Genomic DNA, 17,718 nt, shown 5'->3' with positions numbered 1-17,718 from the left:
GAAACTGGACACGTTTTTTGAAAAGTACCTGTAACTTCTAAGATTTCCCTTTCATCGGTATAAACCATAGCATTGTGGAATTATTTTAGAATTGTGTCTTTTTAAACTTTACAGTTCATGAAAAGTTCTTGATAATTTTTACTTTTTTTTGAAACTAGAAGGTAGTTTTTTTCAAATCAATCTTCAGAATTTCAATGGAAATAACTTACCTGAAATATAATAGAAAGCCATAGAGAGGAATGGAAAGTACTTCAACCATTTTGGTTTTGGCTTCGAAGGTATTTCCGTGAGATTGTCACGATAAGCGAACTGTTGAAGCCTAATAGCCGCTAGGTTGCCCATATTTAGTATAAGAAGAAAATGTAAAGGTATTCCAACAGCTGCGAAGAGTACAGCTGCTGTCCTTCCCAAGGGTGTTCTAGGCACTGGAGCCCCAAAACCTAGTGAAAGATTTTATGTAGAAATGTGACATAGTTGAAGCGATGAAAGAATGTGCATACGTCATCAATTTTTGCATGAGATATAAGACCACAAACAAGAAACACCTTATCGTGAGATTTTCATTAAACAGTTTAATGAAAACGCAACACGTGTTTCACTATACAGTAGCTTCTTAAGACGTGTCTATACTAACTAAAATCTATATATTCAGTGCTTTATATATATATATATATATATATATATATAATTGATAGTGTAACGACCGTATGTATGTATAGAATAGTAGTTTTTAGCTGCCCGAGCTTTCGCTAATGTTTATTAGCTTTATCGAGGCCTGTAATATAAAAAGGACATAATAAATATATATATATATATATATATATATATATATATATATATATATATATATAAAACATAATAACGGATAAAACAGAATACCTGTGCTATGTGAGAATATTCAATTTGGAAATTTCAATTTTGAAAGAAGTCTTCAACATCAAAATGACAACTTTTTGACATTGAATAATGTGACATTATTCTATATAATATATATATATATATATATATATATATATATATATATATATATATATATATATATATATATATATATATATATATATATATATATTTACAATTTCAAGTACCCGAGTTTTACCTATCCAATTAATGACGTAACACGTCAAAGTCGTGATTGAACTCATGTCCTTCTGCTAAAAGGTGGTTTGCAAATACGGTGGTTTTCAAAGGTTGAATTGATCTTTCCATTTAAAAAACCACGGCTATGGTCTTCAATTCTTTGGGAAAAAATTCTTTCCGTTTGGCTTGACGAAATGGAGCTGTAACTAGTTAACAAACTTTCATACACGTTATACACGTTATACACGAGCAGCGTTAAAATTAATCGAATTCCAAACATACTGTCATTGTCCTGCACTGATGAGAGGTAATACCTCGAAACCGGTCTGTAGGTGATGAACTCGACTGATTTCAGCATGAACCTGCTACTGGATGAACGAGAGACATTTGCTGTGAGGTATCTTGCATAAATGTCTGTAGTTTTTTTCTGTCATCACTTACCAGAACCTGCAATACAGGTTCGTTGGGAGAGATGAAATTTTATTTCAAAATATTGACTTTATTCACTGTGAAATATGATTTTTATCAGTTGTGAAAATAATGATTTGTGTGGAATAAAAGAATTGAAACTGTAAGAGCTTTTCAATAACAACTTGTAAACGATGTAAACTGTCAATCGGCCACAAATTGAAGAAATTGCCAACGCAACGACTCACGGTTATTCAGCTACCTATCTTGCTGTCTCTAATTAAACTTTTGAAAGAAAAGGATGTTATTTAGGGGCATGTTTTTTATCGCGTATTTAGTTATTGACGCATGTGCATTCTTTTCTGCAAAACCAATACTTTAGCACTCCAGAAGTTGCTGTTATCAATTACCTAGTGTGGTGAGTAGAGAAACCGCAAACAAAATGCACCCTGGATAAGTCCAAATATTTCCTCCTCCTCCTTCTCCAAACCCTGCACCTACAGCATCTAGGAATAGAACTTCGTGCTTCTCGAAATATTTGTGTATTGTAACGGGCCACCCATCCTGATGGCCTTCAGTTTGTTTGAGATTCGTGGCTAATTCTACTGAGAGATCTTTCTGGAGTTTGGCTAAGGTTTGGTATTGTTGCAGCTCTCTTGGCCCTAATGGAGACAGAAAGAATAAATATAATTTATATTTGAAATCAAATTCTCCAATATACAAATATTTTTCAACATAGAAATGAATTATTAGCGAAATTAACACCGCGTCTAGAATTAAAAAAAATGTAAGTAACGGGTCAGTCCATTTATAATATAACATAACAATAACAAAAATACCTCGTAGAAGTTTAAAATCTGTTTTTTTCGTTAGTCATCTGTCGCCTCCATACGAACGACAACTCTCAGAAGTTGAGAAACTTGTGCGAGCTAAGGACTAACGAGGTCTTACCTTTCAACGTGTGATTCCTAACACGGTAATTATAATACATCGCTTGATTAATTGATACAGTTCATACTTAATTAAAACGAGTAATCATTTTAGGTATATTTTGAGATCAATAAAAAGTATTTTAATATGGCAAAAATAAAAGAAAGATTCTGTGGCATTTTCAGTAGCATGTGGGCTAATTGAAAGCATAAAATATTCCTTTGGTTGTGAGAAGCCTTTTTGTTGGAAGACCACTTGAGTGCAGCCTACATCCAAAAGCTTTGCCAAAATGGTTATAACTGTAACACATAATGTTAGACCACTTTAAAACTGACCTGGTATCTTTAAAGAATAATGCTGAGTAAAAGAAGTTTGAACATATTGGTTGTTTCAAAAGTTTTGCCCTTTTTTATGAGTCTACTTTGAAATGTAATATATAACTTAATACTTCAGTGAACTTTCGATGAAGACCGTTTTGACTGGTCCTGATTAGCGAAGGTTCTACCGATGAGAAAGTTATCGAAGTTTTCGAAAAAATGGTAGTAGGTTGGCGAGAGATCTGGGAAGTATGGTGGCTGAGGCAGAAGTTCGCCGCTTGATTCGTTTGTTTTTCGGATCTGGGAAGTATGGTGGCTGAGGCAGAAGTTCGCCGCTTGATTCGTTTGTTTTTCGGATGGTGATTTGTGAAACGTGCGGATGAGCGTTGTCGTGGAGTAGGATCGGACCTCTTCTGTTGAACAGTGCCGGCTGCTGCTGACGCAATTCTCGGTACATTTCGTCGGTTTTCTCACAGTAGTACTCTGCTGTGATTGTTTGGCCCGGTTGCAAAGAGTTAAAGTGAATTACACCAGCCGCTGACCTCCGAACAGTAACCATTTTTTTGTTGGTTTTCGCCTTTAGAAAGTGCATGGGTGGCTCATCGGTGGCTGAATGTCTCCTGTTGTCTTAGAGGATCCACTTTTCGTCACGAGTGACGATTCGATCCAAAAAAAGATCGATTTGGTTGCGCGAAAGTAAAGAAGAACAGACCTCGAAACGTGACAATTTCTGTCATCGTTCAAATCGTGGGGTACCCACTAGCTATTTGGGCTTCACTTTTCGAGCTATTTGGCCTTCCCAATACGTTTTAAACCATAACAAACCGCATGGGGGCCGACGTCCAGTTCTTTAGCCAACCCACGCAACATTTGTGGTGGGTCAGTGTCCACCAGGTTCCTCAAATCCTCATGAATATTTGAAACAACCAAATACATATTCCTTTACACTGATGGCGTAAATGAAATATCTACATGTACACGCACATACGACAAAGACGACAAACATTAGGTTATAAAGAGTGATCCCATTATGGTTCATATTTCATAAGTAGTTTACAAAGATCCTGTAGATACAACAAACGGCTGAGGCAATTTATCATAGAATAATAATAATATTCGATGGCCGAATAGTAAGTTTTTTTCCGAGTGTTCAAAATTGGTGTGGGATTTTCTTGTATTGTTTTTTCCTTGTTGAGTTTATGAGTATACATAGTCTTAGGAAGAGGAAGAATTATACTATATTCATTATAACATCCCCAGTTACATCAAAATCTGCATTTACTTATTTATTCGTCTAAGCGACAGATATAGATGTTAAGATTGGTACCAGTAGTTGGCCAGTTCAATTCATTTCTCAATAGGCACTTATACTATTCCTTGATTCCAATAGACTTAATTAAGGTTAAAGTATAACAAAAGTTTCTAATGATCCAACTTCCACGAAACAATTTCGCAATCAATTACTCCAAGGTAACACAAGCAAGTGCTGAGTTTGACTAACACCATGCCAAATCAAGTCGTATGGAAAAAACAAAACTAAAACCGCATTGCACCAGGTCAGAATAACGCTAATATCAGAACAAATCTGATTTTATTAAGTCGTCACGGCGGATCCTTACAATATTTAGTGAAAAAGTAATCGTGGTTTTTCGTAAAGGAAACACGATAGTTTGCCAAGAGTTGGAAATTCAATAATAGGACAGTATAGACGAGGTGAGTTAACATAAATGGGAAAATCAATGACCACATGGAAACAAGTTTTTTCCAAGCGGCACGACACGGCGATTTCCAGACACTGACAGATACGTTCGGGTAAACACAAGTGCCGATCGATTTGTTGTACCGACGTTACAATAACACAAATCAATGAAGGCTCACACATTTTTGATTCCCACAAGAAATAACAGTTTAACAACACTAACGAAGCTCGATAATGAGAACTCAGCCTCAATATAGTGTTTTCAAAATGCATTTGTTGAACTGTAATATAAAAAATATTCATTTCATGTTAGTGCTCTAACGAACACATATTTTATATTTCTGTTTAAAATCTGTTTTTCCGTTAATCAGCTGTCGCCCCCATACGAACGACAACTCTCAGGAGTTGAGAAACTTGTGCGAGCTAAAGACTAACGAGGTCTTACCTTTTAACGTGTGATTCCTAACACGGTTGCAGAATCATCCCAGCATCCCAGATAAATTCTTTCGGGAAAAATATCTGGTCGAGGCGGGAATCGAACCCACGGTCTTCCGATCGTGAGTCGGGCGCGCTACCACCGCGGCCAAATTAACTACATGAAATAAAGAAAATTACCTGAATTTACGTATTAACTAATTACCAATTTCAACCTCAGAAAACAGATTTGATAATTATTGATAAATCAATTTCATTTGGTCATTCAGGTCATTCTAACAGATTGAATTTCAAACTTTTCTCTTCTAAATGTAACACGTCATAGTCTTGATTGAATTCATGTCTTTCTGCTAAAAGGTGGTTTGCAAATGTGGAATTGATGTTTCTATTCAAGAAACTACTTCTATGTTTTTTATTCTTTGGGAAAAGATGCCTCTTGAATAATTTTTTTCACTCTTTGAGGGTTATTCCCAACAACTAGTATGTCGTTGGGTTATTCCAACCTACTGCTTTGGATGTATCAAATTAAAGAATTATTCTTCAACAGACATTGGATTGAATTTGAATATATATATAGCGTAACAAAATGTTTCTCTTTTCAAGTCGATGTTTTGGGCTATGAGAGTTTCATCAATTCCAGATTTCGCATAGAAAACAGTCATCCGCTAAATACCACAAAAAAACTTTGATAGCCTGGGACATCGTAGGAATTGTCTTATTTCTATAGATACTTTCACGAGAACTGTTTGGCCGATACATTTTAGCGAGAGCAGAATATAAGAAAAATAAAAAACTAAATTATTTCATAAGAATTTTCCACATCATCATAGATTAATGAACTAAGTACCCCAGGAATACCCAATACCGCGTAGATGTGGTCCGTTCTACATGAAAATGAGCGTGAAAACGTGCTTGACTGACCATTAAAGAAATTGCCACTACGTCCAAACAGATCAATCGACAGTTTGCAGAACAGGCTCTCTTAGAGGGCAGCCATGACCACACAAATTCTTGATAAAATCAGAGGCTATTCAGAGATGCCACAAGGTTTGTTCTGGTTCTCAGTTTGTACTGTTTTGAATCGTCCAAAATCAGTGAGTCAGTTGTGGACTGAAAAGGTTAACGCGACAGTTGGGTGACTGTTTTCTGATTGTTAGGAACAGTCCGGACAGAGAACCAGAACAAGCCTATGGAAATACATAAACATAAGAATAATTTCAATTGTAGAAGAGCTTGAACATCAATAAAACATGGATACCTGCACTTCATAACACAAAGATTCTCTCAATAATTGAAAAAAAATCGGACAATCAGGTACAAGAGCATTCGGCCGTCCGACACCGAGCCCCGAGTATAGGATCTTCCAACAGGGACTTCTTCGGCGATCTTGTTGAAGCTACATTTGTCAAATTAGTTGTTATTGATTGGTTGATAAATTCATGTCCATGGTTCAGTAAACGATCGACCAACACCCGTACATCGACGAAATGCAAGATCTGCCGAAAACATCGCCACTGTCTGTGAGAACCTACAGGAGAATCCGAGGCAATCGATTTCGCGTCGCTCGCAAGAACTCGGCCTTTCGCAGACCACAACTTGGCGAACTATACCTCTTCAATTATGCTTCCCTAAAGCATATTATCTCACTTTATACATCAATAATAATACTTCCTCAGTTTTTTAAGAATCAATAATGGTGATCTATTCAAATCCACTTAGTCATTCATTAAAATGTTCAAATTTTTAAGGAGGTAGTCACAATTGTAGTTACCTGTGGTACATAAAAATATTAGCGGAAGAAGAAACTTGTAGGTAGTATTCAAATCACTATTGAAGACGCTACTGTGCTAGCGAAACATGTTGTGATATATTTTTAAAATAAAGTTTGTGGGGATTAAATCGTGGGGTGTAGTTTATGAAATTACCATGGATCTTCAACAAGTAACGGCCGAATCAATCAGAAAAAAAAAACAAAATTGTCGAATTCAGGACCAGTACACATGAGATCCAAGAGCGTCCAATGCATCCTGAAAAAGTCACTGCGTGGATTTTGGGCTGGCCAAGCGATCATTGTCAACGACGAGTACTATAGATCGATGTTTACCAAATTTTTTTGGCCTGAATTGGAGGATCTGGACATAAATGACATGTGGTTTCAACAGGACGGCGCTACTTGACACACAGCATATGCCACATTGAATATTTTTCACGAGTGATTTGAGGGTATGGCCATCTTACGTGGAGGTGATGGGCACCGATATTGTGCGATTTGACCCCGTTTTACTTTTTCTTGTAGGGTTTTTTCTTAAACCGCAGGTGTATGCGAAAAAAACACAAATCACAACGGTCCTCAAAGCCAACATAACCAATACCATCGGTCAAATTCAGTCTGATTCATGCGTCAGAGTCATGGAAAATTAGACGTTTCGGATGAGCTCCATCCAGAGGAACCGTGGCGGACATTTGAACGTTGTTATATTCGATGATTTATTGAAATTGAAGAAATAGAAAGCGTCTAATTAAAGACGCCACCAAAACCATTTTCAGTTTGCGCATTGCGGCAAGGAAAATTACCTACTTCGACCATTGTCGCATCACCTCTGTTAATGTCTGCCGCAGTAGCAGACGAAACATTAGAGAGGTATAAAAACCTGCACAATCTGGAAGTTACTTTTATCCATGCAGGTACACTTCCGGATGATGTTTTTAGATATTGTTGAATCGATTCAATGTACCTGTATTGCAAAACTTTAGTGTTCATGTATACCATAGAATAAAACAAGGATTTTGCATTAAATCATTTGACGATATCATAATATAAACGTAAATAACCCATTTTTAGATATGGAAAATGCCATGATGATAATATATTCATTCCTTGCGGTACTTTACCTAAAGGCAGCACCGTTGAACAATTGAAATCCCGTGGTTAATATTATAATTGGGTACTAATTTTTCATATAAGATGGTTCACGAAATTACATCAACGATATGACACAACAGATGACTGTGGAATAGTTTCCGCTTCACCTTGAAAATTTATGATTTATAAGCGTCACGGAATATCTGATAAAATTATTTTATCAAATATTTATGTATCGTTAGCTAGTAGAACTGAAATACAAATGACAGGAAAGCGATATGTGAAAAAACTGTACAATTTTAAATATATTTCAGAACAACCGATTGCTGATACAAACATTCAGTTACAGGGAAATCAACTAACTGTGACAGAAGAGGCAAAAAATCTCGGTCTTTATATTGATAATAAGTTGAGATTCTCCATCATGTATCTTTTATACCTACTTCAGAAATCTTACGCAAAACTCAAAATGTTATATGGTCATAGACATATCATGAGTAGGCCACTGAAAGCTCTTTTATGCAACTCCTTGGTACTATCTTAAGCCAGTTACTGCGATTAATTTTTGGCATTCGCAAGTTCGAAAGAATCTGTCATACTTTGGTTGCTACGAAATGGCTGTCTGAGCAATCGGTGGAAACTTCATGGTCTATGGGCTACTACATAAAGTGATAGTTAATGATACTCCTTCCTATCTCACGGAAAAAATCAGATATAGAACAGAAGTTCATAATCTGAATCTGAGACATAAAAACCGTACCAATACCAAACAATTTGGAAAATCACTCTCATACAATTTATTTAAATCATATAACCTTCCTGAAAATTTCAAAACAATATCAGCGAACAGGTTTCGAAAACACCTTCAGAAAAAACTTTTGAATGAGCAATGAGCAATGCAACAATATATAGGTACATGTAATTACCATGGATATTAGATTTTTTTTTCACTTCTTCTCAATTTTCTAGGAATAATCACATAATTATTTCTTGGGAGTTTATATTTTGTAATCTTTAGACCACTCTTGACTGATCGGGCTTCTTTTAACCATAGGTACTCTTGTTTTTGTTATTAATTTCTTCTTCTCATTTTATTTCCAGTTATACACGTAAGGTTAATAAAGGTCATTATTATTATCATTATTTGAGTTATCAATAGGTTGAACAGGGATCTCTATCGTAGTATTGATCCATCTAAACAGGCTAAACATTTACTAGATGATTTGTTGCAGTTCTGTAGTGCCTAAGAGGTTGCTGAATGATGATAAATAATTCGACCGATCCACTTCAGAATTATTCACTACAACGCAAATGAGTTTTGGAATATTATTGCTGATTAGAAATTGTTTCAATTTGTATCGTTTTTTATGATAGAAAAAAAATTACTTGAGACACTATTGAATATGAACTTTTATACTGGATTATCAAACATTCTGTAATTGGAAGTGATGGCAAATACATTTGTTTAGAAGAGGTTATGGATGATGATATGATAATGATCTGATTTCGCAGAAATAACTCAGAGGGTGACTCTGGGATCAATATTAGGACCGTTAATTTCTACATATGTTAATACCACACTTCGATAAAAATTGTGCATGATTTTAAGATTTGCTTTCAAATAAAAAGAAACTTGAAAACATCTAATGAAAATGAGGAGTTTGAAATAAATGTAATGGAAAGTTAGAACATTATTTCAAGCAAACACAGAAAAAAAAATCAACAAATTCAAAAATTCTAATTTCTTATAAAAAACCTAATTTAAAAACGAATGCTTCTCCTGGTGACATTATTCTACTTTTAGGTTAGTTACTAGTGACATTTCAGAAAAAAGCGGTTGGTGTTTGCCACCGCCTACTATTTCAAATTCGTAATACACCACCAAAAACCAATTTAAGATCTAAAGAATGAAGGTGAAAAACATTTGAATTACTTTAGGAATATGGACTGCATCAGTCGTACCAACCATGGCATTAACCTTAAAAACGTAAAATACAGAGATATGTAACCAAAAAGCAGCTCCGTATATTTTTGAACATTTTTATTGGAAAAATGTTGATTATTGAATTGAAAAGTGTAAAAGAAGGAGGAATAAGGTGCAAAGGTGACCTAGTGAATGAATGCTTGTGTTTTTAAATAGTTTTTTTTTGTAAAAAGAAGGCCAAAAAGTTGCCCTTTTCAGAACTTTGAAGGGCCGTAACTTTGTAAATAAGGGAGAGCGTCGCTTTTTTCTTTCGGATTCGTAATCTACGCATCAAAATACGTAAGTACACGCAAAAATTTTTCAAAATAGCCGGGTGTCCTGAAAACGAAAATTTACCAATATAAAGAATTCGTTAAAATCAAAATACGTCAATAATGATGTGTGGTAGTGCAGGTGGTGAATTGGCACTAGTCTACGATGTTTATAAAGCAGAGCACACGTGGGAAAGTTGGACCGAAATAGGCCCAGAGAAATGCCGCTACAACCGCACAAAGTTATGTTGGTTTGACTTTCAATGCATTGAAGACTGGTTTGTGAGCCTCATGCTCCCAATTTTGAAAAAACAAGAAGAAGAAAAAGTTCTTCTCGGTGACAACTCAAGTTCTCATATGTATGCAAAAGTTATAGATCTCTGCCATGAAAATGACATATCATTTATTTCTTTGCCCCAAACGCTACCTGTTACAACCTCTAGATATAGCATTTTCTAGACCTGTTAAAATTGCCTGAAGAAATATTTTAAATGAATAGAAAGAACTGCATGACAGTTCCCTAGATGAATTTCCACGACTGTTAAAAAAACTCTTGGATATTTTACAGGAAAATTGTGCCCAAAATCTTACAGCTGACTTCCGTAACTGTGGTATTTTTCCTGCAAATCCGCACGAAGGATTACAAAGACTGCCCTTGTATACTGTTGAAGCCCTACTTGCAGATTGGTGAAATATTTATTGAATACCTTAATTCGAAGAGACAGACCATCACGTCTACAAGGACCAAGAACAAAAGAAGGAGAGTTAATGTTCCTCCAGGAAAAAGTATCACAGCTTCCGAAATCAACCCGCAAGATATTCATAACTTACCAGTGAGCTTGAATCAACCTTCAACTTCATCAGGACAAACTCATAAGCAACCTAATCTTCCTCAAAGTGTTACAAGACTTGGCCACAAATCTGATGATAGTACAGGACATGTTTCTGATGCAGAAAGCGATTAAAGACCCTATTCACCTCAACCGAGCGAGCCATCTGATACAGACATGGTAGCCATTGAAATTCCTGACACAAATGTGCAGAAAAACGAAGTTAGTGCTGGTGAATATGTACATATGTACGAAAATCAACTGTATCCAGGACAAGTAAAAGAAGTGGCTAAGCATACATTTTTTTATTTCAGCAATGGAAAAGTGTGGGGGGAATTGGAAGTGGCCCAGAAAACCAGATGCGATTTGGTATTTCTATGATGACATCAAACGAAAAATTGACAAGCCATGTCAAATATCTAAGAGAGAAATCTTCAAAGTTCCTGAATTACCGTAACAAATATTTTGCTCATTAAAATTTAATTTATTTTGTGTTTGATGTTATTAGTTTGGTTTTTATTTGTGTCACCCTTAAGAGATACATTTCTTTTATATTTATATACACATTCTTCATAGAATATATGTTTTTTGTACACAACTATGTACATTTTTTTTCATATGCCCTATATTTATTTTGTGAAAAGATAAAGGTGAGAACATGTCAGTGGTGTTTTTCTATTGAATATACATTGAAAAACGATATGGCACATAGTCACTCCAATAGCTGTGTTGAAAATGTGCCAAAAATATATCAGGCTTGGGACATAACGAAAGTGATTTTTATACTTCCTTGTACTGTAATGCATTCGCAAACTATGGGGCGTTTAATTATCAGTCATAAATTTAATTGAAAACATGAAAAAGTATCTTCATTTCAAGTACCTATCTGATTTTTACCTAAGTTTGTAATGAATAAAATTACCTGTGCTTATTTCCCAGTTTCCACATTTGAAAAAATATTTAGTAACTAAGAGTTATTCAATTCTAATTGATCATTCAGTAAATTACTCGAATTCCTGACTCTAATTGATTTCTAAACATTCTAGAAGATCGAGTTTCAAACTCTTCTAAATGTAACATATCGTATTCAAGATTGAATTCATATCTTTTTGCTAAAAGGTGGTTTGCAAATGTGGAATTGGTCTTTCTATTTACCAAACAACTTCTATGCTCTACTTCTTTGGGACACCGACACCGAAGTTTTTAATAAATTTACTCAGACTATTATTCGTTTTGTAAGCTACGTTTACGCATTCTTTCTTCAAAAAACGGGCAATATTATTGGTTTTGTCACAATGTCCTATAACTGACGTTATGTGGAGGAGTTATGTATGATAATGTCCGTGTACGATGGTTTATGGAAAATTGCAAATTCATGTTTATTATTGTTATTTTTCGTAATGGTTAAGTCAAGGCAAATTATTGAATTTGTAAAATCGTTTAGTAAAAATCTCACAAAAAAGTGTTCTCTAGTTATGGATTTTCATCAATGATCGGCCATTTCCATCATATATAATAATTTAAAAATTAGCAAAATTGTTATTGTCGAAATTCCTTTTCCCCCCGTATCTTGTAAATAAAGCGCCTTATCAAAACTCATCAAAGGATAAAATATCCTTAGAATAGTCCAAGAAATGATCAATCATAATGATATCCATACCAAGTGAGCGTACTCAACTTAGTTAGCAAAACGCGCGTCGAGAGACCGTCATTTTTGTTTTGATGTTGGGAAAGTGTTTTCAATAGATTCATTTTATGTCAGAGGTTCTAGTACGAACTATCAAAATTCAGGTACTCAATTAAGTTAAGTACCTCAGTTATTACCTACAGTGGTGTTCAGATATATAAAGGCTAACATTATCAATTAATTTCAGTTTATTGTATTAGTTTGAAAATGCCTTCATAGGGAGAAACTGCCGTAACGTTAGTTACAAATACAAGTGGTTAAAAACATAGAAAGATTTATTTCTCATTTTTCTTGATAAATATTGCCTTTGGGAGTATACAGGGCTTTTCATGATGAGCGTTAATTAGCCGTTTCTGGCAAACTATTCAACGGATCAACCTGAAAATTCCACAGTATGCATAAATCAATATGACCTACACTCCTAAAATATTTTAGACGAAGCAGCGTTGTCGCTTCTACTATAAAGTAGCGGCTTCTTTGGTTTTTCAAATGGAACACCCAGTATATAATAGCATATTATGATTCATTATCTTTGTCAACAAATTCATATACTATTTCCTTATACCTATCTATTACCGTTTACAAGATATAAATTAATTTCGATATTTTTTTACCAAACATGAACTTTTATAAATGCTGATAATCTTGAACTCTCTTGCACTAAAACGATCAAATTTGAAATGGAGTGGAGTGATACTATGAGGATCTTCACTCCGAGTCACACTCATTTTTGTAAAACAGATTTCGTTTGATGTTTCTCAATTAGTCACAGATAATACAATGAAAAGATAATTATTAAAATACTCCTCAACCATCGAATGAAACGTCTCTTCAAACAATAGTTTTATTAACGCTGAAACACGAACTGAAAATAATAAACCCATAAATTAATGAGTTAATTTAATCGTCAGTGTATTTCAGAATATGTTCAAACACACCTCTACTTAAACAAACATGTAATCTCTTCAAAAGATTGTCATGTGTAGCGCTTCTGATCAAGTCTGGAGTCAAACTATTGAAAGCAGTTGTAACTCTCGATTTCATATCTTTCATTGTTGTTATTGGAGTAGAGTAAACCATATTTTTAATGAAACCACACGAAATAATCTAATGGATTGCCATCTGGTGTTCTAGGAGGCCAACGAAAAGATCCATTATTACCAATCCATCTGTCTTCGAAGATTTCGGTTAAAGCTTCGCTGACTGAATGAGAATTATGGGGTGGAGCACCATCCATTTGGTACCATACACGTTCTCTTCCTGGTCTACTATTTAAAATCATCTGAATTCCATTCCTAAGTAAATCTTCATATATCAAAAAAGTCGATATAAAAAATTGACTCATTCTTTATGGCACAAAATACATTGAATTGCCATCTTTCTTGAAAACCCCTTTGGCGGACAACATGGGGATTTTCTGGCGCCCAATAATGACTGTTGTGTCTATTGAAAACTCTACTTTTTGTGAACTTGGCCTCATCTGTCCATATGATATTGTCAAGGAAATGTTCATCCTCTTGAGTCTTGACAAGTAACCATTCAAAGAATTCCACTCTACGAGGTAAATCAGTCTCTTTCAAATGGACACAGTAGAACTTATAGGGATGCCATTTATGCTTATTAAGAATTCGACAAATTGTCACGTAGGGTATACACATTTCTCTTTCTGCCTCGTGCAGAGAAGCATTTGGAAATGCATGAAAGTATCCCAAAACTGTTATACCATTGTCATCATCATCCACTTTAGTCTTCTTACGAATGATTTTTGGACGGAAGGTTCCATTCAACCTACAGTTTTTAGTAGTCGATTTTTCACATTATTATTCGGCTTCGGAAGTTGTGGATATCTTTCATGAAATACTCGGCATGTTCTACTTGCAATTCTATTGCACTCACCATAAATTATTAATAAATTCAAGAAATCTTCATTACTGTAACCTAATCTTGACATTATTCTATTATAATTGGTAGCTATCACAATCAGTCAAAACCACCAACGTCGACGTTAAATAATTGGTTTATTTATTTTTCCAAATACTGTTGTACGTTAGAGACCAATACCTCAATGTATACAAATTGTAACTTTTTCTAAGGTAGGTACATACCAATTTCGAATTAACTGATCTGAGACAGTTAAAAAACTGGATCAAAATTAAATATTACTAAGTATAAAAAAATGTTGAATATCCAAAATAAGTGATGAATTCAAAAAAACGAGCAAGAAAACCACGTCAGTTTCCGTTTGAAACATGAGATCAAAGTACCTGCATTTTTCGAAGACCCTGTATGAGGCAAATGAAAATATGACTCGGAGTGAAGATTCTCATAGTATCACTCGACTCCATTTCAAATTTGATCGTTTTAGTGCAAGAGAGTTCAAGATTATCAGCATTTATAAATGTTCATGTTTGGTAAAAAAAATATCGAAATTAGTTTATATCTTCTAAACGGTAATATCTAGGTATAGGGAAATAGTATATGAATTTGTTGACAAAGTGATAATGAATCATAATATTATATTATATACGGGGTGTTTCATTTGAAAAATCAAAGAAGCCGCTAATTTATAGTAGAAGCGACAACGTCGCTCCGTCTGAAATATTTTAGGCGTGTAGGTCATATTGATTTATGCATATTGTGAAATTTTCAGGTTGATCCGTCAAATAGTTTGTCAGAAACGGCTAACTAACGCTCATCATGAAAAGCCCTGTATTACTTTCAGAGAAGAAAAGGTATGTTTTCTGAAACGTAGAGATGTAATGATTATCAATCCTAAACTTTCATGAAATGATTCTGTAGCTATTTTGTATCACCGATTATTGAATTTTTTGATTTTTCAAAAAGTTTTATGAATTTGTATTACTAAACATCAAATATACCAACTTTATAGATCTATCCTCAGAGCATGATCAGTTGAAATTTTATACAACAAATTGAGATAATCATTGATAAGCTCTACCGATGACTCAAGATCTGTTAGATTGAAAGAATAATATATTTGAAGTTCGTTCATGACCACGAAAAACCACGTTCGTTCAAAATATCATACCCTCAGTCCTGAAGAACGCCAAAGCACCAAGTAGTGCCCAAATCACCACGACTATGCTCAGTCCCACTTGAGACAAAATCCATCGGCTGAGGATCCTGCAGCAACACTTCAACTTGAGGGAGCAACTGGTTTCGGAAGGGCTCAACTTGACATCGCAGTCTGTACCGGGCAGGAATCTCAGTCTATAGGGCACGAGGTGAGTCGTTTGGACGGCCGCGTCTGTTTTTTTGTTCTTGAGGTTGTGGTCGAGGGTCATGTGATCAATGTCCACGCAGGTGTCCCCATTGCCTGTTCGCATTTTAGGAGGGATCGAGCCTGGAAAAAGACCTTCTACAATACTGGGAAAAATAGAATTTAGTTTAGTGAAAATCTCACAATGAAGTATTTATTGAATACGTTATAGATTTTCATCAAGTAACTGCCGATTCTATTACATGTCTTATAAAAACATAATTCTATCGATCTAGAGGTTTTTTGATGTGAAACATCTATAGCCGCACGTAAAACCGATTGCTGGCATGGCGACGCATGTCGTGGCGACGGGTTGCCATGCGCAAGCGACTGTGCGAATCTCTTCTCACTGGTTCGGCGTTACGTTATTTCTCTTGCCACATTGAGCTTGGATACCTATAGTGTATACAGTTGTGTTTGCTACAATATAAATAACCTGTGTTTTACTGAATGAATGATTTAAAAAAAATAATAATAAATGAAATATGTCTGAGACTGATTATTTAGAAGGTGAAAGTGTGGAGTCTCTTGCGAAGAAAGCAAAATCACACTACGATATACTATCAAGTCATCAATCAGTAAGTTAATTATATTTTTATATTTCATAATTGAAGTGTGCATTTCTCTGTGTATTGAGCTCGCATTTAAATTATTTATTGATTGATTTTCTAATGATGGTGGAATATCAATTATTATTGATTGATATGTCACGACCAATGAGAGAAGGTAGAGATTTGTTCGAGCGATATACTTCATGCAGTCTAGTCAATGACCTTTTTTCCATATAATCTTGCCAAACAGTACATGGATTCATGAAAATGTGGATACTACCCCTTCTCGGGGGTGAAAAATGTTTCAATATAAATGAGTCCAAGAATGGATAGATTGATCAATTCTAAGCAACTTTAGTTTTATGAAGTTTTTTCCAGAAATTCAATTTTTTTCAGGTCATTCCTGAGTGAAAGTGTGAATTTTTCAAACAAAAAACTCACGACTTCAGGCGGTTTTTCGCAAATAACTCAAAAAGTAGTTATTTGATAAGAACAGTGTCAGTAGCTTGAGAAAAAGCAATAAAAAACTCGTCGGTTAATGGAGTATCAGCTATATGAATGAAATAATAGCTTTTCGAAGATTTGTTCTCATTTTTCAAACGCAAAATTGAAAGTTTCAACGTAAAGTAATGAAAAAATTAGTTTTTGAGAGATTTTCACTCTCTAATTACCACCCCAATTAAAACTAACCGATGCCACTTTCCAATTTACTTTATATATTTACTTGTAATATTTTCTTGAAATATGAGCGGTTTGAAGTGATTAGCTTTGAAAAAAACTTGGGTTTCACGCCAAAAAGAATTTCTGCAATTCGCTAAAAATTTTTCATTTCTTCGAGATAAATTGAAAACCATTAATAATATAGGTGAATGAATGTCATTACGATGTCATCGATGACATAAGTAGATCAAACTTATTCCGTGACATTAAAAAATCGTAATTCATTAATGAATTGTGTGTATTTTCTATAATGTTATCCAATTTGGTACTGAAGAGCCTTAAAGCAAGTTTCTTACGGCGAAACATCGATGTCTACCAGTGAGGATGACAATGTTCCATGTAAGTGCAATTTGTTACCATTCATTTAAAGTAGAACTCCTGTGAATGATATCTGATTTTATTCCATAACAATGTTTGGAATACAAACTGAGTAGAGAAGAGTATCTTCTGTATAATTCAGTGGTCATATAAAAGTATTTGTTTGTAAAGAATTTTTTTCTTTCGAGTAATTCAATGTTTATATGAAAGTAGCTGTTTCAGGAGGGCTTTCTTCCTTTCTTTCAGTTTGTGTCTGAAAGTTACTTCTTTGCATGATCTACACATTCATGTATAGAGTTAATCATTTTCAAATTGATTAATTTCTTCCTTTCTTTGGAAGATTCCCACATTTTTTTGTATCAAGA

At 34.6% G+C, this 17,718-nt stretch overlaps 1 protein-coding gene across 5 annotated transcripts in view; it reads right to left on the bottom strand.

The window, feature by feature from the left end:
- Positions 1 to 17,718, bottom strand: part of LOC111512611 (uncharacterized) — a 46,476-nt gene that overhangs the window by 768 nt on the left and 27,990 nt on the right. For all 5 annotated transcript variants that reach the window (XM_074169877.1, XM_074169878.1, XM_074169879.1 and 2 more), the window contains 3 exons: positions 15,534 to 15,848; positions 1,899 to 2,150; positions 210 to 440 (listed from right to left, as the gene is read on the bottom strand). In XM_074169877.1, the coding sequence (XP_074025978.1) occupies positions 210 to 440; positions 1,899 to 2,150; positions 15,534 to 15,848 (798 nt within the window). The remainder of the gene's footprint in view (positions 1 to 209; positions 441 to 1,898; positions 2,151 to 15,533; positions 15,849 to 17,718) is intronic.

The sequence above is a fragment of the Leptinotarsa decemlineata genome, unplaced genomic scaffold (genome assembly GCF_025532065.1).
Source record: "Leptinotarsa decemlineata unplaced genomic scaffold, Ldec_3_MD MMD2_P_RNA_scaffold_6, whole genome shotgun sequence".
Taxonomy (NCBI): Eukaryota; Metazoa; Arthropoda; class Insecta; order Coleoptera; family Chrysomelidae; genus Leptinotarsa; species Leptinotarsa decemlineata.
Note: the sequence above shows the minus strand (reverse complement) of the source record. Positions and strands in the feature narration are given on the sequence as shown.